Here is a 27839-nt window from a genome sequence, read left to right on the forward strand (position 1 = left end):
TATCATTATACCCAGAATTCTTGAAATGTGTGTCTGGAAATCCTTCCTTAGCTTATCCCTCTGGTCTGTTGTAGAATTAATGTTCCATGAGGTATTCTTTCCCTCTCCAATAGGTTTTTTACAGAGTTGCATCCACATATTTTTACTCTGCCCTTGTCCCTTCCTCCTTACCCCAACTTGTTTTCGATCGTGGTTAATTTTTGCCCTTTCCTAAAGTCAGTTTAATCCTAAATAGGTTAGCGGTGGTGGGGGAAGTGGCATTTATGATGTTAGAAATGGAAACCACAGAGCTCCTATCTTACACACTTGGATGGGGACTCTTGCCCACAGACATATCATTTAAAGTTGTCGAGTGAGAAGGTCAGAAATGAATAAGTGTGTTGTACTTAAACCAAGCCCTGTTGAGATTTGTGTTGCGTTTAGTGCCCTTCTCTTCGCATATTATAGACAAAGACATAACTGAGGGAAACTGTCAGTGATACAGGCACTAATTCCCCAATATTTCCCCAATAATTCACTGTACTGGACTGACTTTATAAACTTGTTATTTAATAAAAACAGCTGTAAAAATAAAAAAAAATAAAAGAAGAAAACTAATAATATAGCATTTTTAGCTATCACTTCATCCTAAGCTGGCACACTGCATTAGTTACCATTCTCTCTTTTCACACAATCTCTCTTGAGGATAAGGGAATTTATTTATTTATTTTCTAAGAAAGATGAGGTTAGCAAGTTAGCTGACTCATTCTAGCTCCTCTAAGACAGCGGATGATATGAAACTTAATCATTTGGATTGGAGTTACTTCAATATTAGGAAATTCCACATTATATATTCCTATGAAATATGTTTCAAGATCAAATAGGAAATGTTTTTAAATTGCCTTATAAGACTTTCTGCTTTACCAGATCAGCCACGTATTAGCATAGAAACACATCTCAGACTTCATTAACTTTCAAAATTGCATGGCTTCCGATCTCCTGAACTTATGAAATTCTGCTCACCAGCTATAAATTTTTGTGTTCTCTTCTCTCCTCCTCTCTCATTCTTTACTCTCATTTTGATGACAAAGAATGGTCCCTTGAATGTTCCAGTTGGTTCCAACTTGTACTTCATTTGCCTTCAAATTCAGTCTTGAATCGATGATCTACTTCTTTTTAATGCATCACTTTTTAATGTAATCCTTTGCAGTCTAATATTCTGAGGTTACCAACTTGCCAATCTTCTTTCTTGAGTAACCCCCACCCTCTCAGTTACTTGTTCCTACTTCTGGCCTACCACGCATCACTGAAGAAAGTCACTAAAACTTTCATGATTTCATTATACAGTACATAAACTTTGATGCTTATTATAGACTACCTTTATTAAGGTCTCTGTTTAAAGCAAGCAGCTTTATCCTTCTGTTTAAGAGAATATTGGAATTAATGTTCATATCCATTTATGTCCATTCATTCTCCACTTCTGAATATCTCTATTATCAATTACCCTCACCTTCCCATCTTCAATTACAGAACCCTAATTCTAATCCTCATTACTCGTCCTGATCCCATGCTCTGCAGCTTCTTTCAAGAATTTGATTTAAAAAAAGTTATGTATCCTCTCTCAAGAATTTTCAAATTCTCTTTATCAGCTGGAACCTTCAGAACATCAATTCTCACCAACCATGAAAACAAATATTGCCATCTCTACCCCGCTGAGGTATACCATCCCAAGCCCATTTCACAGTTTTCCTGAGTGTAAGATGAAGTATAACAGAACCAAATGAAAGATTATAGATGTGTTCAAAAATTGAACTTCTTAAGTACAGTTTGAGAGTGATAATATACAAAATTTCCTTTTAAATGATATGAATGTTAAGTAGAAATATTGAAAGCTCAATTTAAGGGAACAGCACATCTGATAGGGACGAAACACTATCTTAGACATCAGTAAAAAAAATACAGTATCCAGAAGGAATATTAGTAGGTACACAATGATCAACCCTGCTCAGGTCACCTGCTAAATTCTACAGTCTGTTCAGTGCATCATAATTTAGGAAAGACATGGCTGGAACTTGACAAGAACTCAGTTATCCTGATGCTGAGAAGAATAGAGAGCATTTCATGAAGATGAATTCAACAAAATGGATATTCAATCCTGCAGAAGAAAATGAGGGATGTATGGGGTTCAAGTCTAATAATATATAATAATTTCATAATTATATATATATCTATTGTATAATAAATAATAATTTCAAAAATCTGTCATCTGTAAAAGGGATTAGTTTGGTGTTGCTTGACTTCAGTATAGATCTAGCAGTACAGGGTGGAAGTTTCAGAGAACTATAATGAGGTGGGAACTTTTTATAAAAATTAGTTGTCTGAATGGGCTAGAAGTGAATACATGGCTTTCACCTGAAGTCCTTAAGGGTTATGAGGTTTAAGAGGCAGGGTTAGGGCCAATATTATCAGCTAGTTGGCACAGGAGGTAGGCAAGATCTGAGTTCAAATACTGCTTGCATACTTATTAGCTGAGATCACTCTGGATTCTTAGATTCCTCATTCTCTAAACTGAATTTCCACTTCTGTATCTAGCACCTAAGGGTCCTGTGGGAGTAGGAGGAGCCATCGTTTGGTCACCCTGTGTGGGGCTTTCAGCTTTGTCACATGCTTTTTAAATGTCATCTCAGGCGATCTCTACAACTATCTTCTGAAGTATTATACCCCCATCTTACAGACCAGGAAGCTCATCGGAAGCAGGACTTGAACTCAGAGCTTCATCCACTCCTCACCTGCCAGGGCAGGTTTACAATGCAGGAGGACGGTTGCTCATACAAAAGCTGGCTGAAATTTTCCAGCTTATAACAAGAGGAGGTTATCCCCCAGGAGTTTAAGGATGCCTCCACTGTTCATCTCTGTAAGGGTAAAGGGAATAGATTGTCCTACCACAATCACAAGGTGATCTCTCTGTCATTGCTGGCAAAATTCTTGCTAGAGTCCTCCTTAATAGACTGATCCTTCACTTGAAATATGGTCGTATACCTGAGATCCAATGTGGCCTCAGAACGGGCTGAGCAACAGTCCATATAGAGTTTGTTGCCTGACAGCTCTAGGAGAAATGCCAGGACAAGAACAAAGGTCTACAAACAACGTTTGTAGATCTGACCAAGGCCTTTGACACTATTTGTCATGAGGGCTTATAGAAAATTACGTCAAAATTTGGTTGCCTGGAAAGGGTCATCAATATTGTACATCAATTTCATGATGGCACGTTTGCCTGCGTTCTGGATAATGGACAATGCTCTCGTTCCTTCCCAGTCACCAATTGAGTGAAACAGTGCTGTGCACTTGTTCCCATGCTTTTTAGTGATGTTTTCAACCATGTTGACAAATGCTTTCAATGAGGATGAACATGACATCAAGGCCAACTACTACCACACTGATGGCAAATTCTTCAATTTGAAAAGGCTACAAGCCAAGATCAAAGTGGAGGGAGTGTTGGAGCATGATTTTCTGTTTGCAAATGACTGTGCACTCAATGCAGCCTCTGAAGCTGAGACACAACAAAGTATAGATCAGTTCTCTGATATCTGTGCTAATTTTGGCCTAATAATTAACACCAACAAAACACAGGTACTCCACCAGCCACCACTATACCATCCATAGGTGTAACCATCAGTTACAACAAGTGGAGAAGTTTTGAATGCTGTGGATAAGTTCACTTACTTTGGTAGTGTACTTTCCAGGTATGTACACATTGACAATGAGGTTGATGTATGCATCGCCAGAGTTAGCTTAGTATTTTGGAGGCTCCGAAGGAAAGTTTGGAAGAGAAGAGGTATTAGACTGACTACCAAACTGAAGGTCTACATAGCCGTTGTGCTGATCTCATTGTTATATGCTTATGAAACATGGACAATCTACCAGCACCATGCCAGGAAACCGAATCACTTTCATTTGAACTGTATTAGGGAGATTCTGAGGATCACCTGGCAGGATAAGGTACAAGACACTGAAGTCCTTACTCTGGCTGAACTTCCAAGTAGTCAAACTATGCTTCAGAGAGCACAACTCCAATGAGCTGGCCATGCTGTACAAATGCAAAATGTACACTTGCCAGAAAGATTACTTTATGGAGAACTCACATGGGGCAGGCAATCACATGGTAGCCAGAAGAAATGATATAAGGACACTCTCAAGGTCTCTCTCAAGAATTTTGGATTTGACTGTTCAACATGTGAGACAGTGGCACAGGACCTCTCAGCATGGCGTGCATACCTCAGAAATTGTGCTGTGTTCTTTGAGTAAAGCAGAATTGAGACAGCACAAAGTAAACGCAGGATGTGCAAGTTTGGTATACCCACCCCAAAGATTCACAAGGTCTATCTGTGCCCAAGTTGTGGTTGGGCATTCCAAGATCATATTGGCCTGATCAACCACAGTCGGACACACTGAAGTTTCTCTTTATCATGCTGATGTCATTTTGGTCCTCTTTCAAAGAGGATGGACAGCAACCAACCAACCAGCCAGGCAAGACACCTTCAATACGATCCTGGGTCATCTTAAGCAAGTTATCTCAGTTTGCTCACCTGTCACACCATGGGGTTCTGGAGTCTCAGAGTTGTCCCCAGGATTTAGCTCTGGGATCCTGTGAAACCTAACTCCCTTCCCCCACAGTGCAGGCACATAGTAGGTGCTTTAATACATACTTGTTCATTTCCTCCTTTTCTCCTTTCTTTCCTCTGTGCCTCAGTTTCCTCATCTGTCTCACAAGACAGCTTTGGACCCCTGAGTCCTCGGGACCCTTCTTTGAGCCTCAGCGTCCCAGAACTGGAACCTCCCCAGAAGGAGAATGAAGGCAGACATTCAGGACATACGGAAACTTCCTCTTACCGGTCCAACGAGAAAAATGCCCCCAGAGAGGGCAGTCTCTGAGTTCCACCTCAGGCTCAGGAAGAAAGAAAGTTCCGACCTGAGGGCTTCAGAGCTCTGTCTCTGCAGCAAGGAATCGGGAATGGGGAGGATCACTCCGAAATCCTCCCCCCCATCCTCTCTTCTGAACGCAAATCTCAATCTCCAATGACCCAATCTGATACCTGTAGGACTTGATCCATTGGACTAGGGAGTTCTCAGAGGAGGAAACTCTCTCCACCAGGACAGATAAGCACATTTGCTGAGAATGACTTTCTTAGAACAGTTTCTTAATCTGAGGTCCCTCCATTTGGTAGATATTGTTCAAATGTTTTCTCTCCTATTAGATTGTGAGATCTTCAAAGGTGGTATCTGACTTTTGCTTTTCTTTCATTCCCGAAAACTTAGCTCACTTCCTGAGAACACAATAAATAAAGTATTGACTGGCTGGCTCCAAAGAAGGAAGGAAATAGCCATTTATTGAGCACTTGTTGTATACCAGAGGGGCAGCTAGGTGGTGCAGCAACGTAGGAGTCAGGAGGACCAGAATTCAAATATCACCTCAGACACTTGGTACTTACTAGCTGTGTAACCTTGATCCAGTAACTTAACCTCAATTGCCTCATCCTGGGTCATCTCCAGTCATTCTGATGAATATCTGGTCACTGGATTCAGATGGCTCTGGAAGAAAAGTGAAGCTGGTGACCTGCACAGCCCTCCCTCACTCAATACAAAGTCAAGTGCAAGTCATGCTATCATTTTTCTGATGGCATGGTCTTCTTCGGTAACGAAGGACAAACACACACACTGTATACCAGGCACTGTGGTAAGCTTTGCAACATTTGATCTTTACAATAACCTTGAGAAATAGGTGCAATTATTAGCTCCATTTTACAATTGATATTGTGGTAGACAGAGGCTAAATGACTTGCCCCGTGTCACACAGATATAAAATGCATGAGATTGGATTTGAATCTGCTTTTCTTGACTCTACGACCAGCATTCTATGAAATTAAGCACAATAGCTAGCTACATCCAAGGCTAGAGAAAATGGCCCAGGACAGACGTTTGGGGGATTCTAATATTTAATATCCAGTTGATGATGAAAGCTGAAAAGATACAGAAACCCCAAGACTGAAATTTTCTCTGTGGGCTGTCTGGAAAAAATGTATAGACTCAAGCGTTCTTGAGGTCAAGGTGGTAAAGATTTGTTACTCTTTTCATCTGGCAAGAGTTCTTAGGGAACCTATGATTTGGAAGGGGTATAGGTAAAGTTTATATTGGATATTCTATAGGAAAACATGTTCTAAATATGCTAATTATGTGATTAAGACCACAATTAGGGGTGCTTAAGGAGTGGTTAGTTCTTAAAAGAACAAGCAGTTTTAGTATCTACTGCGTTAGTGTTTTACCCAGAGTTCATTAGGGTGTGGGCACTCTATGCAAGTGTGATTTTAAGCCTGAACTCTACTAAGTCAACTAACCAATGTCTTGTTAGACAAGATAAATGTAAGAGAATATAAATACATCTAAGTCTAGGATACATGTGATTGGTCAGCGAATAGTAAAAATCTTTATGACCCAGTAAACAGCCAGTTCAACCAAGACAGAGCTGATTCAAACTAATAAATTCTATGGGTGCAGCTGGCTACTGTATCAGAAAGAGACATCAAGAGGAAGTTGTCCTTGGGCTGGAGAGAAACTACCTGGAACAGTGTTTTGAGAGTAGGGAGAAATGTGATTTTTTAGAGACAAATGTGATTTTAGAATTGCGGTCCAAGCACAGGCACTCAAACACCCAATCATTGAGAAGGAACAGTCAGATAGACAAGTAAAAGATGAAGCAGGAGAGATCAGTGCTACTTAAATCTAGCGAAAAAAGAACATACTATACTATACTATTAAAGGCTGTAGAGAAGTCAAGAAGGATGAAGATTAATAAAAGTTCAGAAAATTTGTCCATTAAGGCATCAATAATAACTTTGGAGAAAGGCATTTCAGTTAAATCATTGAGCTGGAAGCCCGAGGATTGAGTTTAGAAGAAAATAACAGGAAAGAAAATGGAGGCACAGATTATTCAGTTCAATTGAATGAATGATGACTTTTTCAAAGAATTTGAACTTGAAAGGAAGAGACATCTAGAGTGATAGAGAGCTAGTTTGTTCCTACCTGTCATGAGTTTTTGTTGGTGGTGGTTTGGTATTTAAGGATGAGGGAAATACGATTATGTTTGTAGTCAACAGCGAAGCAGCTAGTATACAAGGTAATGTTGTAAATTAGTGAGAGGAAGGATAATAGAGAAGGACAATAGGATAAAAGGATAATTTACCAATCTGTAAAATAACCAGATGAAATGGTATCAGAGGTACACATAGAGTAAAGGTTTTTGCCTTAGTAAGAAGTGGCCAAGAACGACCATCTCTTGATATGAATTAACAATGAAGGATGAGATATTGAGGGAGTACATTTGCATGATTTGAGATGAAGAGGGGAAGGAACTCTCAAGAAATGGATTTTTTTTCTCTTCAGTATAAGTAAAAGATGAAAGAATGGAGAGAGAGGATGCCTTGGGAAATTTGAAGAAGTATGGCAAGGTTTCGAATAACTGCTATTATGAGTAAGATAATCAATTAGGGTGACATAAAAAAGATTGCCTTAGTGCAACAACAGTCAAGCTGAGATTGTATGACATCAATGTATAGTTGATGTAATCAACCCTATTTCATAATTTTCTCTAGTTTCATTCATCATTCACATTATTTTGTATGACCATTCATTCACATTCATGTGAAGGAAAGTGGACAGCAGATGGTAGAAGACATCTAGAAGCTTGGTCTTAGCAAGACATGATCAGAAAACAGATGAAGGCAGGAAACTCAAATGTGGAGGATAGTGTAGAGTTGAATTTATGCACCAAGAAGTTTAGATAGAAAAAAGAAGAAGACTATACCCAGCAGAGGGTTGGTGGCCAGGAAAAGAACTGAGGAGTGGAGGTGTTGGAGATAACAATGAAAATGAAGGGCATGGTTAAATGTTGTAAAGAAGAAGGAATGATGGAAGGAGAAAAGAGTATAATCAGATAAAGGATTCATGAACATGGAGGTGGAACACTTGTGAGTGATAGCACGATCAAGGGTATACCACGCACTGAACTCATTGAGGAAAAAAGGAGAACGTTTTTGGAGTCTACAAATAATAGCCATCATATATATGTACGTGTATGTATATACATATACACACGTATGTATGTATATGTGTATATGTGTGTACACATATACACAAACACAAACACACACACACACACACACACACATATATATATTCATTCATTTATTTATAATGTGAACTTTGAAGGAGGAGGTATTCCTCAGTGAAGGTAGAGGGGGAGAGTTTGGAGATGGAATTGGGAAACAAGGAATATTCCAAATCTTCAACCCTGCCCATTGAAGATATTCTCTAGCAATTGCCACACTCCTTCCAGCTGTCTAGTTAGCTTCCTCATATCCTTTTTGTGTGAGAAGCAGTTTCAGACACTCGCTTTTCCCAACATCCAGAGCAGCTCCTCAATTAACATCCAGACTGCTTTGGATTCCCCATAGAGATGAAACAATTTCTTTGTGAATTCCTGTGTGAGCAAGAACTTTAGGAAGAGTTAAGAGTTACAGTCCTTTGAGACACATATCAATAAAGAGCCTTGTACTCTGTTCCATCCACTATCTTCTGGGGAGCCTATTTGCTCACCCTAGGAAGTTTAAAATGCTCTGCAATACTTAACGACTTAGACCAGCTGTTTATCATTTCAACAATATAATCTAGTCAATCTGGTAAGATAATGTTACAAGTTTGTATTTCACTGGATAAGATGAACAAAAACTTTCATGCCAGTTAATCAGGAGAAAAACTGAAGTGACATCCTGTAGTTTATTTTTGGTCAAAACTCATTTATTAAGCATTGTGGCCAGGACACAAGTACTGAGGATGCAAAGAAAGACATGAAAAAAATCATCTCTGCTAGCAGAGAGCTCACATTCTAATGGAGATAATATGTAATTAACTAGGTATGTACAAGATATATACAGTAAAAACGGAATTATTTAAATGCAGATTTTTTTACATAACAATAATAAAATGATGAATACTGAGTCCTTGGGCAAAACCTACAAAAAAATCTAGTTAAATTGTTTTAATCAAATGATTACCAGTTTAGAACTGGAAGGGACTTTAGAAATCAACTTGTCCAACTTCCTCATTTTGCAGATACAGAATTTTACATAGAGAAAGGGTAAGGGATTTACCTAAAGTCACTCAGGCAATAAATGAAAGAACCAGAATTCGAACCCAGGTCCTCCAATTGCAATCCAGAACTTTTCCCACTACGCCAGACTTGATTGTTTAGGACGGATTAACCAAATCAATCAAAGAGCAGGTTAATGAACAGTTTAATAACAATTGACTTAGCAAAAATATCCATCTTGATTCTTGGTAATTATATTGATGGGTGAAGGTCTGACATTTGGGAAGAATTGGAATCAAATATGTTGCTACTTTTATTATTTCTATGGTGCAGTGGATAGATTGATGAGCCAGAAGTAAGGATGACTGACTCATTTTTCTGAGTTTAAATGTAGTCTCAGGCACTTACAAGCTTTGTGACCCTGTGTGCTGGTAGGCAAAGTGGGATCTTTTGCTGTTGTTTTTTTTTTCTTTTTTTTTAGTGTAATCAAATGCCTCTGATTGAATCTTGCCACAATCAACCCAGAATCTTTACTAGGAATAAAGTACAAAATCGAGTTTCTTTAACTAGAAATAGTATATTTATATATTTGTATTGGTAACGTGATTAAAGATCTTCCCCCCTGTTAATGGACCTGCCCATTTCTTGGGGAGTTTGATTAGGGAAGATCTGTAAGAAGACCCACATCTTTTCTTAATGAGGCACTGGTTTTCAAGGATTGGGATACCTTCTTCTCTAAAAAAGGTATAAATACTCTGAGGGTGAGGTTTTACTTTGGGGATTACTGACTGGAAGTGTTTGTTTGGCCAGATAAGGATTCTGAGAAGCTGCTAAGGAGCTCTCCCCCCACCCCTACCCCACCCCACTTTGAGAATTCAGATGTCTGTCTTTCCCTCTCTCGTAACTATGATCAGACATTTGGACCTGTCTGTTGAATTGTGATGTATGTACTGATTATGGTCAGGCAGAGGAAGCCATCTGCTGACCTTTGATTTCTCTTTAATTTCTTTGAAGTTCAGGGTGCTGACTCCTCTGAACTAGGTGAATGATACATGTGATTGATTACAGGAATGATGAATTTGCTTCATTAAAGTAATTGTTAACCCCTCAAAGGTTGTTTTTCCTTTTATAAATGCAGATCTAAGACTCTATTATAGCAGGCCTTCCCTGTGTATTTTGGGGTGCTTACTGACAGACCCTGGGTAAGTCACTTACAGCTGTTTGCCTCAGTTCTTCATCTATAAAATAAGCCAGAGGAGGCAATGGCAAACATATTGACCAGTTACAGTAAAAAATGCATTTATAAATAAATGTTTGTAGCACAAATTAATTATTAGTTGTGTAATTATGTTACATATTCTTTCCATAAAATGCAGTTAAGACTCTAAGAGAAGGTACAGGCTTAAGAATAGATCTAAGAGAGGTTTAGACAAATTTAGATTTAGATAAAGAATCAATTTGTAAACAGTTTATTGGTTTTGAATACTCTAGCCTTTGGAACAGTCACAATTAACTTCTTGATGCCTTTGTCTGAAATAGGTCATTGGACACTACAGAAGAAGCAATTCTTACATTGTTAGGAATACTCAGAGGACAACTCCTATCTTTTCATGCCACCGATCCCTCAAAATATTACTTTTGCCTCTGTGGCAGACAGAAAGATAAGAAGGCTAAGGACCTTCTCTTACTCACAAACGTATTTCTTAAGTTTTGAAATGAAGGAGAAATAATTCCCCAGAACTGATCCTTCCACCCCAAATCACCTTTTACATATTTTGTAAACTCCTAAATATAAACATAATGTCTCCATCAGTCGAATGTAAGCTCTTTGAACATGAAACTATAATACTTGGTTTGGTTTGAAATGTCTATTGAAACCAATTTCAAATGTTAAGTAGTAATGGGTGAAACGGAAACTGAAAGCTGAAAACTTAGTTCTGGATACCCGGATATATATCTGGGGATCATCTACTTAGAGATGGAGTTGAACCCATGGCACTTGGGATCAGCAAGAGATAACGGTAGCAAAAGTAGTGGTCTCAGGACATTGGTTTAGAGCATACCTATATTTTGAGCTCTTAAAAAGGGATGATAATCTCAAAAAGGGAATGTAGGAGTGACAAGACAGAGGGTAGGGAAATCAATAGGGAGCAGTAGCATACATAAAGGGCATCCAAGGAGCAGAGAGTGGTCACTTTGTAAAAGGCTATGGAGAAGATAAAGATTGACGCGAAATTGTCAAGATGTCTCTGGTAACTTTGGAGAAAATCATTTCAGTTGAGTGAGGTCAGGATCCAGACTACATAGAATGGAAAAGTATGTGAGAGAAGAAGTAGAGGAAGTATATCTAAATTTCTCCCTGCCTTTACTCCAACAATGAAAAACTTGGCTGTAAAAGGGAAGACAGATTCAAGAAATGGTTGGATAAACTAAGGGTGATGATCATGAGCATCATCATCATCATCATCATCATCATCATCATCATCATCATCATCATCATCATGGTGCTTGTGAAAACACTGGCAGGAGAAATTCTAATTATAAGATTTTGCAATAGTCCAGGGAAGAAATATTAACTGCATGAATCATGGTGATAGCTATGTGGGTAGAAAGAAAGGAAACAATGTGTGAGACAGAGTTTAGATAGGATTCACAAGACAGAAGGCGATAGGAAATGTGATGTAATGGAAAGGAAAAAATAAGCAAACAATCTAGTGGGAATGACTAACATAATTTTATTAGCTCCTTTTGATTTCTATTTTCCTCATCATTCTTTTTTTCATTGCTCGCGTTACTAAAATTCAACCCAAATTTTGTTTCTCTGTAATAATTATCCTAAAATAATTTCTAGAAACAATACCAAGCAATATATATATATATATATTATATATATAGCTGAGAGAAAGAGAGAGAGAGAGAGAGAGAGAGAGAGAGAGAGAGAGAGAGAGAGAGAGAGAGAGAGAGAGAGAGAGAGAGAGAGAGAATATAAGCTTGAATTTACATGTCCAAGCAATATGGGGACAAAGAGGAGTGGAGAAAAGTGACAAATGCAGAAAGAGAAGACAAGAGAAAGAAATAGACAGAGAAAGACAGAGACAGAAAGACAGTGAGAGACAGAGAGAGAAAAAGAGAGACAAAGCAACTCTGAAAAAGTGGTAATAATAGTACCTTCACAAAGTATCTGTCAAAAAAAGAATTTATTACACACTGAGGGTAATGCAGCATTATATATTGGAGGAACTCAAAAACTTGGATTCATAGCCAATATATGCTGACATTTTTTAGGCGAACAATCTTGGAAAAGTTATAAACTGTGTGAACCTTTTTGATCAACAGTCAAATAGATATAATAATTTTGCCTTACCTATCTCACTGCATTTTACTGAAACAAAAACTTGATAGAATTAAAAAAGATAAAGTAATGCTGTCCTAATATGAACAATTACTGTTAGATGTGATGACGGTGGCAGTGATTAAGTATGCTATAAGGAAAGAAGAGCCTGAAATTCAGTTTCTTTTATTTCCTCCTTTTATTTTCTGGGCTTCAAGATGGAATAAATGGCTGAGATTAATTTTACTCAGGTGACTGAGTTCATTCTCTTGGGCATCACTGACAAGCAGGAGCTGAAGATACTCCTCTTCATGGTTTTCTTATCCATCTATGTGTTCACAGTGCTGGGCAATCTGGGTCTCATCATAGTCATCAGAACGGACTTACGACTAAAAACTCCAATGTATTTCTTCTTAAGTCACCTCGCTTTTGTTGATTTCTGTTATTCTTCATCCATTACTCCCAAAATGTTGGGAAATTTTTTGTATGAGAAAAATACTATTTCTTTCAATGCATGTGCGGCTCAACTAGGTTGCTCTCTTGCCTTCATGACGGCAGAATGCTTGCTGCTAGCTTCCATGGCCTATGATCGTTATGTGGCCATTTGCAACCCTTTATTTTATATGGTTCTGATGTCTCCTAAAATCTGTATTCTGCTTGTAACTGTACCTTATAGCTACAGCTTTCTGGTTGCATTATTCTATGTTATCCTTACGTTCCGCCTCTCCTATTGTGGTTCTAACATTATCAACCATTTCTATTGTGATGACATGCCCCTCCTGAGACTGTCCTGCTCTGATACCCACTCCAAACAAATATGGATTTTTGCATGTGCAGGAATCATGTTTATCTCTTCTCTTTTGGTTGTTTTTGTCTCCTACGTGTATATTATCTCTACAATTCTAAAGATGCAGTCAGTTGAAGGGAGGTACAAAGCTTTCTCCACCTGTGGATCACACATGGTGGCTGTCACTATTTTCTATGGGACCCTGATATTTATGTACTTACAGCCCAGTTCAAACCATTCCCGTGATACAGATAAGATGGCCTCGGTCTTTTATACAATGATCATTCCCATGTTAAATCCCTTGATTTATAGTTTAAGAAATAAAGAAGTGAAAGATGCTGTGAAGAGGGTCTTAAGCAACAACAATCATGGTCTTTCTGTGATAAAATTAAAAAATTAATTAGGAAATAGTTATTTTTTCTTGTTTTCTTCTTGCTTTGAATATTATAACAGGGTATGAAAGTATATCAGCTTTGCTGAGGGAAAATACTAACAAAAAGAAGAGACAGTCAGAAAGGATGGACATAAGCATTCCACTGGGATTTTGGGTGGAGTTACGTTCCTGAAAGTCTCCATATGCTCATTTCTGGGAAATCCGGGGAAGAGATGTCCATCACTCTACAATTCTGAACGCTACTACTGACCTAATTTGTCTCCATGGAAGTAAGCTTGTCCTCATGCTGAACCACAAATTTGGGGAGGGGTTGGGTAATGAGGCGGAAGATATGCTTCTCCTCTTGAGAAAAGTCTCAATAAAAGTAGATGGAGCTTATAGGAGACCAAAATCATGTACAATTTATGTTTCCTTGTTGAAATTGATTATCTACAATTTTTTAAGCTTTTGATCTTCCTTAATGCTATGATAGTTGCTCGAGGTCTTGCGGGTGCTTGGAGAGAGCTGACCAAGTATTCATTCTGGAGTTTTTCTTGAACCTTCATAAAGATCTTTTGGTGAGCCCCATCTTTTTACCAACAGATTAAAAGCATATCTCCGAGGAAGTAGAATTGTACCTGGGGGTCCAAAACCAACCACACTCACTGCCATGTCGTTCCTCAAAGAGAACTGAATGTTGGTATCCTGTAAGAGCATCTTTCCTACTGAAAAACAAACTAAAACAAAAACAAAAAAACAAACAAACAACAACAAGAAAAAAAAATCTGTGGCTCCAGAACTGGACTGGAGAAAAGAGAACTGCCCTGATGGCTTAATATATCAATATCCATATCTATATCATTCTATGTCTATATCTATCTATCTGTTTCATTGCTGCGTTCATCCTTCATTGCCAAAGAAAAATATGCCATCAGAGAAATGATGGCATGACTTGCATTTGACTTATATACACATATACATACCAATATACATATACATACATATACACAAATTTTTCCCTACTGAAGTCTAGGGTTTCTCAAGAAAAATTGGCTATAATGAGAAAGGAAGTAGGGGAAAACTGGAAAAGGGGATTGTGAAACAGCACCCAAGTGTCCATTGTAGCACATAGTCCTTTCAATTGTCTCTGAAGTTCTTATGAAACTTTTTGACATATTCCATTCTCCTGCCCACTTCCTTCCCCCAACCTCCAAGTTTCAATAGAATTTTGATATTACTATAAAAATCATTATGGTTATTTCTTTCACATCACGACTTTCCCCATTGTGCTTTTAATATATCGTGGGTCTGCATAACTAATTAAATGGTAATTTGGGGGAATCTTTGGAGAAGTTGAAAATAAAAAAGTTGAGAAACTCAGAAATATGTAAGATATATGTACAGTATTGCATATATTAACATTTTTTTCAAACCACAAACATACAGGGCCAAAAAATTTTACACTGATTTTCCATATTGTAGGGCCACCATGCCTCTGAATCCCAGAAAGTGGAAGGGATAACTATTTTTTAAGTTCCATTTACATTATTAAAATCCCTCATTTTTGCATTATAATAACTTTGTTTTAATCATGACAGTCATTTTAAAAAATAATAGGTGACATTTCTAGAGTTCTTCATCATTTACAAAACGCTTCCTTCACTGCAACACAGGAGGAATGATACCACCATTGTACAGGGGAGAGAAGTTTCAAAGGCTCAGTGACCAACCCTGAGCCCCACATCTAGAAACAAGAAGAGATGGAAATTAGATGCTGAGCATTTGGAGCTATAGCAAACTATAGGACATAGAATATTAGAGACAGGACCTTAGATATCATCTAATCAAGGAATTATAAACCTTGAGTTCACTGTCCATGGATAGATTTTAGAGGTTTCTTCATTTTTTAAAAATACTTTTAAAACATATTTCAACAAAAATTGTCTTTCTTTGTAAGTTTATATGTATTTTAAGTTATGCCTTTAAAAACATTATTCTGAGATAGGGTACATGAGATTGACCAAACTGCCAAATGGGTCTGGGAAGTAAAAAATAAACAATCAAACAAGCAAAAAAAAATATTAGGAAGGCCTTTTGTAATTCAACCTCCTTATTTTGAAGGAGAGGAATTGGGACAAAGGAATTTTGTGTTTTTCCCAACATCACATGAGTAATAATTAGGAAAACCAGAAACCTCTTCCTCTCCCCACTACTACACCATAATTTTGCATAAGTCTCTTTAGTAATATAGAACTCTATATATCACAACTCAACCTATTTCCTTGTATGAACACATTAATTGCTACCTTATACTAAATTCCCAGGAGAAGGTCTCATTCTATTATTTAAGAAATGCCAGATCATCAAAACTTATGAGATCTTCAGAATATTCGAAGTGCCTATTCACATCCATTACTTTTGCTAATGAAAGGCTAGATTGAAGAGGTCTAAATTCATAGGCCTAAGTCATAATTATGCTATTTTCATGAAAAACAAAGTCTTAAGAAAGGAAAAAAAGAGGTAGAGAGTATTCTCTTGCTTTGAGAACCACTACACTACTGCCGTATTAACCTTGCCTTGACTAACCTTTTAGATCCAAGGATTATGGAGGAGTCTTTCTAAAAACACATTTTAAGAAGAAATTGCAAGATTATCCATGACAATAGAAACTTGTAGCTTTAAGATTTATGATGGAATGTCAAGAACACTGCCTCTGGAGTCACATGGCCTGTGTTAAACTATCACTCACTGCCTATGTTTGACATTAGTCAAAGCACTTAACACCAGTGGGCTTCAGTTTCTTCGTATATAAGACCAGGACTTTTGTACTAGATGATTTCTGAAGCCCTTTTCAACTCTTGATCTATAGTCCTATTGTCTTTAGGTAAGTTAAAAAAAGTCAAAATCCATGTTTTTCCTAGAGCACATAACTGTGTTTCATGTCATCTGATCCTGTATTCTAAGGGACAAGTCTCATTGTTCCAACTACAATGTCCTCGCTAATCTCAGTCTCAACATTTATTTTTTCATTTTCAAAACATATGTCCCTGTTTCCCAGTTCTACCACCACAAGCCCTATTTGTTTGAATGGCAAGATAAACAAAATATTTTCCCCACAACAGTCTTGTGAGATAGACATCACAAATATTATTATCCCTTTATACAGATGAGAAAATCAAGGCTCCAAGTAGAAAAATAACTTGTTTAATTCCACTAGTAATTATTGAAGCCAGAACTTAAACCCAAGTCATCAGACACCAACATCAAGTGATCTTTCTGTTACACCAGACACTCCACTTAGTAAGTCTCAGAAGTGGATCTCTTGCAACAAGCTCTTTCTGTTGCCTGTGGGCAAATCATTGCAATTACATCTTCAGAGGAATAGTGTAACATAGGAATAAAGTCCCAAAAGAGTCAAGATAGCTCAGACAAATGCACTGAGGTTCCTTACGGTCTCATAACCATTGGTGTACATACTAGCTGGAAAGCCTCAGGTATGTTCAGTTCTATGAGGTACTGTTGGAGATAGAACTAATTATGTCATTTCTTTTTTTTTTCCTTTTTAACACAGTTCATATCACATGAAACAATTCCAACTTTTGGTCAGGTGATACTTCTTTTAAAGAATTTACAACATAGACCAAAACCGGATTTTTTTTTAACGTTAACCACCTGAGACACAAATAATAACTATGTATGCTAACTTCACAAGTCCTTGATATAATTATCTCCACACTATCACTCTTGAGGCAAAATGCCTTCCACATTCTGCGAAAGAACTGTGGAATATGATCTCAGAATGAAGCAGATCATTTTCTTTTGTATTATATTTTGTTTTGTTTTATGATTTCTCCCACTCATTTTTAATCTTCTATGCAACATGACTAAGGTCAAAATGTATTTAAGAGAAATGTATGAATAGAACCTATATTAAATTGCATGCCGTCTCAGGGAGGGTGTGGGGAAGGAGGGGGAAGGAAGAGGAAAAAATCTAACATATATGAAAGTGATTGTAGAACACTGAGCACAAATAAAAAAAATTAATTTATAAAAGGAAAAATAAAAGAAATAGAGTGGTGGATAAGTGAAACAGATTGTACTTCTTCTACGTTCTCAATTAGGACCCTGACATCAAGGTAATGACATGACCTGCAATGACTTGGATTTCAGTGAGGGAGGGCTGTATAAGGTTACCAACCTCACTTTCTTCTCCTGAACCTTCAGAGTTCAGTGGCCTGATATTCACCAGGACAACTAGAAATGGTCGAGGATTCAATGTGAAACCCTGACCCTTTCAGGCTAAAGTTTTATTACATTCTCACTTTGAGTGAGATACATAGAGTACATACATAACAAATACTAGGAAATGACCATAATATTTTACTGTTTGACAATAACAAATATCCAAATTTGGAGGCAAGAAAACAAGTATTTGACACAAATTGCTGAGGAAATTGGCAAGTAATTTTGCAGAAATCAGTTATAGAAATAGTTAACACTATGTACCAGAAAAAGCTCAAAATGGGTATCTGATGTAGACATGAAGGGTGATATCATGAGGAAAATAACAAAGGAAAGAATATTTTACATGTCAGATGTATGCATATGACAAGAATTTATGACCAAGCAAGAGAAAAAATATTACAGGACATAAATATGATAATTTTGATTATACTAAATTAAAAATGTTTGCATAAACTCAGTGAAATCTCTAGGAATGTGAATCACTCCTCATTTGATCAATGGTGAAAGGATGTGAACAGACAATTTTCAGAGGAAGAAATTAAAGTTATCTATAGTGATATGAAAAAAATTTTCACAAACGAATTTTTTTAACATTAACCAACTGAGACACAAATAATAACTATGTATGCTAACTTGACAAGCCTTTGACCTAATTGTCTCCACACTATTACTAAGAATTAAAGGACCCTAACTTATTGTTGTTCGTCTAAAGTACTAAGCCTAATAGCTTAATTTTAGACTTAACCTCGGATGTTCCCCTACCAACAGTCTATAATTTAATAGATCTGGTATTAAGTTTACAAAACTTTTGAATATAAGAAATTGCCACTAAGAGTAGGGACATTACAGGGAAACAACATCTCTCCAACTTCATGTCAATTCCAGGCAAGAGTAGATTGTCAACTTGCATTCAGTCAGGCTTTAAGTCCGCCAGGTGTCAGTGGGCAAATTCAGCCCAGGCTGAACAGATGCTCTCCCACCCTTAAGCCACATGGGAAGAGAGTAAGCTTCACTTTTCCCCTCTTCTCCTCTTTCTCCTTCATTGAACAAGATTTTTCTTATCTCTTTTATGAGTTATACCCTGCCCCATTCCTTTTCTCCCTTTCTCCTCCCAGTTTTTTTTCCTTCCTCACCCCTTAATTTTTATTTTATTTTTTTATGGATATCATCTCTTCTGATTCAACTCAACCTGTACTCTCTGTCTATGTGTGAGTGTGTGTGTGTGTGTGTTTGTGTACAATCCCTCCATCTATCCAAAAACTCAGAAAATTCTCAAGAATTACAAATATTATCTTTCCATATAGGAATGTAAACAGTTCAGCTTTAGAAAGATATTTATGGTTTCTCTTTTCTGTTTACCTTCCCACACTTTTCTTGATTCTTGTATTTGGCTGTCAAATTTTCTCTTCAGTTCTGTTCTTTCCATCAGGAATGCTTGAAAGTCCTCCATTTCATTGAATGACCATTTTTCCCCTGAAGTGTTATACTCAGTTTTGTTGGGTAGGTGATTCTTGAATTTGAAACCAGTTCCTTTGACTTCTGGAATATTCTATTCCAAGACCTTCAAAACCTTAATATTGAAGTTGCTACATCCTCTGTTATCCTGATTGTATTTCCAAAATACTCGAATTGCTTCTTTCTACCTGCTTGCAATATTTTTTTCTTGACCTGAAAAGTCTGAAATTTGGCCATAATATTCCTAGGAGTTTCTCTCTTCAGGGTCTCTTTCAGATCTGTGGATTCTTTAAATATTTATTTTGCCCTCTGGTTCTAGAGTATCAGAGTAGTTTTCCTGGATAATTTCATGGAAGATAATGTCTACGCTGTTTTTCTGATCATGACTTTAAGGTAGTCCCATAATTTTTAAATTGTCTGTCTTGCATATCTTTTCCAGGTCAGTTGTTTTTCCAATGAGATATTTCACATTATCTTCTACTTTTTCAAATTTTGCTTTTGTTTTTCAACTGCTTTGTTTATCTCATAGTCATTAGCTTCCCTGAACTCAATTCCCTCTTTTAAAGAACTATTTGTTCAGTGAGCTTTTGAACCTTCTCCTCCATTTGGCTAATTCTGCTTTTTAAAGCCTCCTTCTCATTGGCTTTTCAGACCTCTTTTTCCAATTGAGTTAACCTCTTTTTAAAGGTGTAATTTTCCTTAGCATTTGTTTTGGTTCTCCTTTAGCAAGCTGCTAACTCCCTTTTCAAGGTCTTCTATTGAGTGAATCCATTTTACATTTACTTTGGAAGAAATGGAGGCAGAGACCTTGACTTCCTCTGATAGTATATCTTGTCCTTCCTCATCTGAAAGGATGGGAGGAGACACCAGTTCACTCAAAAAGTAACCTTTTGTTGTCTTATTTTTTTCCCTTTTTTTGGCATTTCCCCAGTCAGTTACTAGACTTCTAAATCCTTTGTCAGGAGGAGGGTCCTATTTCCCTCACTCTGCCCAGCACCGTGTTCAAGGCTGAGATTCGACTCAGCTGCTCAATTCCCCAGGACTTTGGATGGGGATGGGGCCATCACTGAAGGCTGAGATTCAGAGGCTTTAAGACGAGCTTCCTGGGAAATGGACCCAGGTTGCTTCCTGGCCACTGTAGCTGTCTACAGCCTGCTTCTGCTGCTGCCACTACCTGGAGCCATTGCTGGATGAACCCCATTCCTCTCTCGCCCAGCTGGGAAAGCCTTCCCATGCTGACCTTTGGAGCTTTCTTTGTCGCTTGTGGGTTGAGGGATCTGGGGCCCTCTTTGCTAGGAATTTTGCCCTGGAGGTCTGTTCAGGTCCTGTTTCTGCTGGTACCATGTGACCAGGGCTGGGCTCCACTTTGCTCAGCATCCCATGAGATACACTTTTCCTGTCGGCCTTCCAGGTTACCTTTGGCTGGAAACCTCTTTCACTCTGTTGTTCTGCTTCTCTAGAATTTGTTGAGAGTCATTTTTATAGGTATTTTGTGGGCTGTGGGGGAAGCACTAGAGTATATGCGTCTTTCTACTCTGCCACATTGGCTCCACCCTCCAAAAAATTTTTCTAAATCACTGTTGATTAGAGAGATGCAAATCAAAACAATTCTCCAGTACCACATGAAATCTATCACATTGGCTAACATGACAAAACAGGAAGATGATAAGTGTTGGAGAAGATGTGGGAGAGTTGGAACACTAATTAATTGTTGTTGTAGCTGTGAGTTGATTCAACCATTCTGGAGAACAATTTGGAGCTATGACCAAAGGGTTGCAAAAATGTGCATACCCTTTGACCCAGCAATATCACTTCCAGGACTATATCCTAACGAGATCATTAAAAATGGGAAAGGGTCCCACATGGACTAAGTCAAGTGACAGGCGTAATGGCTTGCTGGTGGTTGTCTGACTAGCAACTAGCCCACTACTGAGCCTTCATGAAACACAGGCCACTGAAATGCACCTAAGTACATACAACACACCGTGTCAGACACAGCATCAGGGTCTATCTAAGGAAAAAAGGCTCCCAGGCTGCTGTGGACGGGCAGGACATGACGTCTGCTGCCTGAGGTGATGGGGAAAGAGCTCACCAAAGCAAATGTCCAGAGGCTTCTGGACTCTGCTGACTTAACCCATCTCCACATTCCCAGCACCGTCATCTTTGCACAGGGAAGGAGGTTCCCAAATAGCTGGACTATTGTAAACAACTGGTGGGCTCATGATTGGTGTTTAATAAGTAGAGCAACATAATGGTGATAATAAGGATGATGGTGATAACAATAATACTTGGCACTGGCAGAGCATCCTCCATTGGAGGACCTCAGATCAATCACAGACATTAATTCAGCCTCACAACAACCCTGTGAGGTAGGTTAAGTATTATTACACCCCATTTTGCAAAGGGGGAAACTGAAGCACAGAGAGGCAAAGAGACCAACAAAAGGCATGCAGCAACGTTGCCTCCTAAAGGTCAGCTCTCTTTCCCAGGCTGAGGTGAGCTACTCGCTTTTATTGGCTTTTTACTGTGCATCTTAATAATACCTTGTCCCTGAAAAGACAACCCTGGTCAGGGATATTTCCTATGTGCAAATGGCTCCATTTCCTGAGGTTCCTAGTTAAGTGTCACAGCTTCACTTCCACATTTTGCCCTTGGTCCTCCCTTCAGGCTATCCCCACGGGAACCACCTGCTCAGTGGCCTTGGCTCTCTCTTCTTGATAGGAGAGGAAAAGACATCATCACCCCAAGACTAAGTCCAGTACCCAGGGCTACAAAAACAGACTAAAGGGGTTAAAGCTGTAGGCAAGGGTAACTTATGGATCTACCATCGCCAAGAGCAGCAAGAATAAGCAGAGACCTTGTCTTTTTTTTCCCAACTTCACTTCCTCCCTTCTGCCCTACCCATCCCCACTGAGAAGGCAAGTAATTCAATGCAGGTTATATACGTGTCGTTTTGCAAATGACTTTCATAATAATCATGTTGTGTAATACTAACTCTGTTCCCTCTATCCTATCTTGCTCCTTCTTTCTTTTATTCTCTCATTTGACCTTCTCCCTTCCCAAAAGTGTTTACTTCTAGTTACTCCCTTTTCCCATTTGCCCTCCCTTCTATCATCCCCCTCACCCTTCTCATCCCCTCCTCCCCTACTTTCCTGTAGTGTAAGATAGATTTTCATACCAAATTTAATGAGTATGTTATTCCCTCCTGAAGCCATATGTGAAGAGGATGAGCTTCACATTTCCCCTCTCACCTTCTCCATTTTCTCCTCCATTGAACAAGTTTTTTCTTATCTCTTTTATGAGTTGTAGCCTGCCCCATTCCATTTCTCCCTTTCTCCTCCCAGTATTTTCCTCCTTCACCCCTTAATTTTTATTTTTTTATGGATATCGTCTCTTCTGATTCAAGTCAACCTGTATTCTGTGTGTGTGTGTGTGTGTGTGTGTGTGTGTGTGTATAAAATCCCTCCACCTATCCAAATACTGAGAAAAGTCTCAAGAGTTACACACATTATCTTTCCATGTAGGGATGTAAACAATTCAGCTTTAGAAAGAGTCTTTTTGATTTCTCTTTCCTGTTTATCTTTTCATGCTTCTTTTGATTCTTATGTTTGAAAGTCAAATTTTCTAGTCAGTTCTCTACTTTTCATTATGAATGCTTGAAAGTCTTCTATGACATTGAATGCTCATTTATTCCCTTGAAGTATTATACTTAGTTTTGCTGGGTAGGTGATTCTTGGTTTTAATTCCAGTTCCTTTGACTTCTGGAATATCCTATTCCAAGCCCTTCTATCCCTTAATGTTGAAGCTGCCAGGTCCTGTGTTATCCTGATTGTATTTCCACAATACTCGAATTGCTTCCATCTATCTCTTTGCAATATATTCTCCTTGACCTGGAAATTCTGAGATTTGGTCGCAATATTTCTAGGAGATTCTCGAGTCTCTTTCAGGAAGTGACCTGTGGATTCTTTCAATTTTTGTTTTGCCCTCTGGTTCTAGAATATCAGGGCAGTTTTCCTTGATTATTTCATGAAAAATAATGTTTAGGCTCTTTTTTTGATCATGGCTTTCAGGTAGTCCCGTAATTTTTTAAATTATCTCTCCTGGATCTATTTTCCAGGTCAGTTGTTTTTCCAGTGAGATGTTCCACATTATCTTCTGTTTTTTCAGTCTTTTAGTTTGATTTTGTAACTTCTTGGTTGATAATATAGCCAAGTACTTGACGTCGAGTCCTTTGTGAAGAGGAGGGTCCTAGTGCTCCTCCTGTCCCCAGTACTGTGCTCAAGGCTGGGATTCAGATCAGCTGCTCAACCTCCCATGGGCTTTGGGTGAGGGCAGGGGCCGCTACTGAGGGCTGACGTTCAGATCAGCTGCTCAGTTCCATCAGAGGCTTTAAGCTGAGCTGCCTGAACAATGGACTCAGGCTGCTTCTGTGTAGCTGCCAGCTGCGCATTGCTAGTGTTGCCTGGGACCAGTGTTAGGGAACTCTGTTCCCCTCTCTCCCAGCTGGGAAAGCCTTCCCACACTGACTTTTGGAGCTTTCTTTGTCGCTTGTGGGGTGAGGGATCTGTGATCCTCCTTGCTGGGAATTCTGCCCTGGAGGTCTGTTCAGGTCCTGTTCCTCCCAGTGTCATGTGGCCAGTCCTGGGCTCCACTCTGCTCAGCGTCCCGTGAGATAGACCTTTCCTGTACGCCTTCCAGGTTACTTTTGGCTGGAAACTTCTTTCACTCTATTGTTCTGCTGCTTTAAAATTTGTTGAGAGTCATTTTTACAGGTATTTTGTGGGCTGTGGGGGAAGCACTACAGTATATGCATGTTTCTACTCTGCCATCTGGGCTCCGCTTATGATCTTGCCTTTTTTTTTTTTTTTGGAGGAAATAGATTAGAGTGACTGGAAGACAAAGCAACCTATAAAAATAAGCCTTGGGTAATACAAAATGATTTTAAAGAAAATATCTCCTTTACACAGCCCCTGTTTTTTCTGAGAGGATGTCCAATAGAGAGGAAGCACTAGGGTCTAAGACTTGACCTGGCCCTTCTCCATAGGTCAGCTTCCTGCGCAATCATGCTCCTGTGGGCACATGGTTAGGAGGTGCCATGTGTGCCTCCTAGCCATGAGGTGCCAATGTGTGCACCTGTTTCTTTTTGTTTTTGTTTTTTGTTTTTTTAATTATTTATTTATTTAACTTTTAACATTCCTTTTCACAAAATTTTGGGTTCCACATTTTCTCCCCTTTTGTCCCCTCCCCCCACCGCAAAACATCTAGCATTCTAATTGCCCCCATCACCAGTCTGCTCTCTCTTCTATCATCCCTCTTTGCTCTTGTCTCCATCTTCTCTTTTGTCCTGTAGGGCCAAATAACTTTCTATACCCCTTTACCTGTATTTCTTATTTCTTAGTGGGAAGAACAGTACTCAAGAGTTGTTCCCAAAACTTTGAGTTCCAGTTTCTTTTCCTCCCTCCCCACCCCCTCCCTTTGGAAGGCAAGCAATTCAATATAGGCCAAATCTGTGTAGCTTTGCAAATGACTTCCATAATAGCCGTGTTGTCTAAGACTAACTATATTTCCCTCCATCCTATCTTGTCCCCCATTACTTCTGTCTTTTGATCCTGTTCGTCCCCATGAGTGTCGACCTCAGATTGCTCCCTCCTCCCCATGCCCTCCCTTCCATCATCCCCCCCCACCTACTTATCCCCTTATCCCCCACTTTCCTGTATTGTAACACAGGTTTTCATACCAAAATGAGTGTGCATTTTATTCCTTCCTTTACTGGAATGTGATGAGAGTAAACTTCATGTTTTTCTCTCACCTCCCCTCTTTATCCCTCCACTAATAAGTCTTTTGCTTGCCTCTTTTATGAGAGATAATTTGCCCCATTCCATTTCTCTCTTTCTCCTCCCCATATATTTCTCTCTCACTGCTTGATTTCATTTTTTAAAGATATGATCTCATCCTCTTCAATTCACTCTGTGCACTCTGTCTCTATGTGTTTGTGCGTGTGCATGTGTGTGTGTGTGTGTGTGTGTGTGTGTAATCCCACCCACTACCGAGATACTGATTAGTTTCAAGAGTTACAAATATTGTCTTTCCATGTAGGAATGTAACCAGTTCATCTTTTGCAAGTCTCTTATGACTTCTCTTTGCTGTTTACCTTTTCATGCTTCTCTTCATTCTTGTGTTTCAAAGTCAAATTTTCTTTTCAGCTCTGGTCTTTTCATCAAGAATGCTTAAAAGTCCTCTATTTCATTGAAAGACCACTTTTTCCCCTGAAGTATTATAGTCAGTTTTGCTGGGTAGGTGATTCTTGGTTTTAGTCCTAGTTCCTTTGACTTCTGGAATATCCTATTCCACTCCCTTCGATCCCTTAATGTAGAAGCTGCTAGATCTTGTGTTATCCTGATTGTATTTCCACAATACTTGAATTGTTTCTTTCTAGCTGCTTGCAATATTTTCTCCTTGACCTGGGAACTCTGGAATTTGGCCACAATGTTCCTAGGAGTTTCTCTTTTTGGATCTCTTTCAAGCGGTGATCTGTGGATTCCTTGAATACTTATTTTGCCCTCTGGTTCTAGAATCTCAGGGCAGTTTTCCTTGATAATTTCATGAAAGATGATGTCTAGGCTCTTTTTTTGATCATGGCTTTCAGGTAGTCCCATAATTTTAAATTGTCTCTGCTGGATCTATTTTCCAGGTCAGTTGTTTTTCCCATGAGATATTTCACATTATCTTCCATTTTTTCATTCTTTTGGTTTTGTTTTGTGATTTCTTGCTTTCTCATAAAGTCATTAGCCTCCATCTGTTCCACTCTAATTTTTAACGAACTATTTTCTTCAGTGAGCTTTTGAACCTCCTTTCCATTTGGCTAATTCTGCTTTTGAAAGCATTCTTTTCCTCACTGGCTTTTTGAACCTCTTTTGCCAATTGAATTAGCCTATTTTTCAAGATGTTATTTTCTTCAGCATTATTTTGGGTCTCCTTTAGCAGGGTGTTTAATTGTTTTTCATGCTTTGCTTGCAAGTGTCTCATTTGTCTTCCCAGTTTTTCCTCCCCCTCTCTAACTTGATTTTCAAAATCCTTTTGGAGCGCTTCCATGGCCTGAGCCCATTGAGTGGGCTGGGATACAGAAGCCTTGACTTCTGTGTCTTTCCCTGATGGTAAGCATTGTTCTTCCTCGTCAGAAAGGAAGGGAGGAAATACCTGTTCACCAAGAAAGTAGCCTTCTATAGTCTTATTTTTTTTTTCTCTTTCCTGGGCATTTTCCCAGCCAGTGACTTGACTTCTGAGTATTCTCTTCACACCTATTTTGCCTCCAGATCTGGGGTCTGAGATTCAAATGCTGCTTCCCAGCCTCAGGGCTTTGGGCAGGGGCGGGGCTGCTGTTCAGTGTGAAATTAAGTTCAGGTGGTCAGGTAGGGGCAGGGCCGCCACATGGGGTTCTGTTCCCTCAGGGGGTTTATGCAGAGACCTTCAACAATGGATCTGGGATCCTGCCTGCTTAGGAATCCTTGGGGTCTGCTGATGCCTCCGCTGCTGCCTCCCGAGCGGGCCTGAGTTATGGGGGTGCCCCACTCCCCTCTCGACCTGCCAAATATACTCTCTCACCAACCTTTGCCACCTGTGGGTGGAGGGACCCTCAAGGCCGCTGGAAATTCTGTCCCTGAAGCCTGCTGAGATCTGCTTCCTCCTCGGATCCGCTCCTCTTGGCGCCGCGAGGCCAAGGCAGGGCTGGGCTCCTGGTCCGCAGCGCGAGGACCTTTTGCAAGAAGTTTTCAGGCTCTCTGGTACAGAAATCTCTTCTGCTCTGTTGTTCTGTGGCTTCTGCTGCTCCAGAATTTGTTGGAAATTCTTTTTTACGGAGATTTTATGGGCAGTGGGTTCGGAGCTAGTGTATGTGTGTCTTTCTACTCCACCATCTTGGCTCCACCCCTGTGGGCACCTGTTTCTGCTGAGCTCGTGTTCCCCATATTGAGTTCTTCAACATGGCAAGTAAAAGGTTCTTCCAGCACCGGAATGCTAAGCCCTTGTGGAGTTGAATAATCCATTTGTCACCATTTTTATTTGCATCATCCTCCCACATGTGTTTGATTCCATCTTTGAAGAGATGGAAGTCACTGTGGCCTGTCAGTTCCCCAGGATGTACCACGTGGCTATAAAACCTCCAGAACTACTTGACAGAAGTGAATGTGCAAATCTGCTTAATATTCTGTTCACAGCTCTGTGAGCTGGTTGGCTGGCCTGGTGTTCTCTGAGAGTACGAATAAGTGTTGGTGTACTGCAGTGGGTGTTCTGAGGGCCCAGGGATAACAGCCTTCCTCTTGTTGCTGCTCTTACTTTTTCGTTCTCACCATCTTCCTGTGTGCTGTTCCCTTCATTTTTGTCATTCTTGTCATGGTCCCCGCTGTCATCATCCTTCAAGAAGTCGAACTTATTCATTCTTTCACTGCCACTACCACCGTTGTATCACATGCTGACTTCCACTCCGCTAGGTCCAAAATTTTGAATTTTAATAGCACATGATAATTTGCAA

General features: G+C 39.2%; 1 protein-coding gene and 1 pseudogene across 2 annotated transcripts; one reads left to right on the plus strand and one right to left on the minus strand.

Annotated features, from left to right (window-relative positions):
* Positions 1-12670: 12670 nt before the first annotated feature.
* On the plus strand, positions 12671-22275 carry LOC140523445 (olfactory receptor 8U9-like). 2 transcript variants are annotated; one of them, XM_072638312.1, is made up of 2 exons: positions 12671-13588; positions 22228-22275. In XM_072638312.1, the coding sequence occupies exons 1-2, from the start codon at positions 12680-12682 to the stop codon at positions 22273-22275; spliced, it is 957 nt and encodes a 318-aa protein (XP_072494413.1). In that variant the 5' UTR covers positions 12671-12679. The 2 variants fall into 2 exon arrangements, with proteins under 2 accessions (XP_072494413.1, XP_072494412.1); XM_072638311.1 differs by lacking the exon at positions 22228-22275 and having other exon boundaries at positions 12671-13639.
* A 1917-nt stretch (positions 22276-24192) lies between these two features.
* Positions 24193-27772, minus strand: LOC140522592 (eukaryotic translation initiation factor 4E type 2 pseudogene; annotated as a pseudogene).
* Positions 27773-27839: the final 67 nt, after the last annotated feature.

Source organism: Notamacropus eugenii, chromosome 2, assembly GCF_028372415.1.
Source record: "Notamacropus eugenii isolate mMacEug1 chromosome 2, mMacEug1.pri_v2, whole genome shotgun sequence".
In the NCBI taxonomy this organism is placed as follows: Eukaryota; Metazoa; Chordata; class Mammalia; order Diprotodontia; family Macropodidae; genus Notamacropus; species Notamacropus eugenii.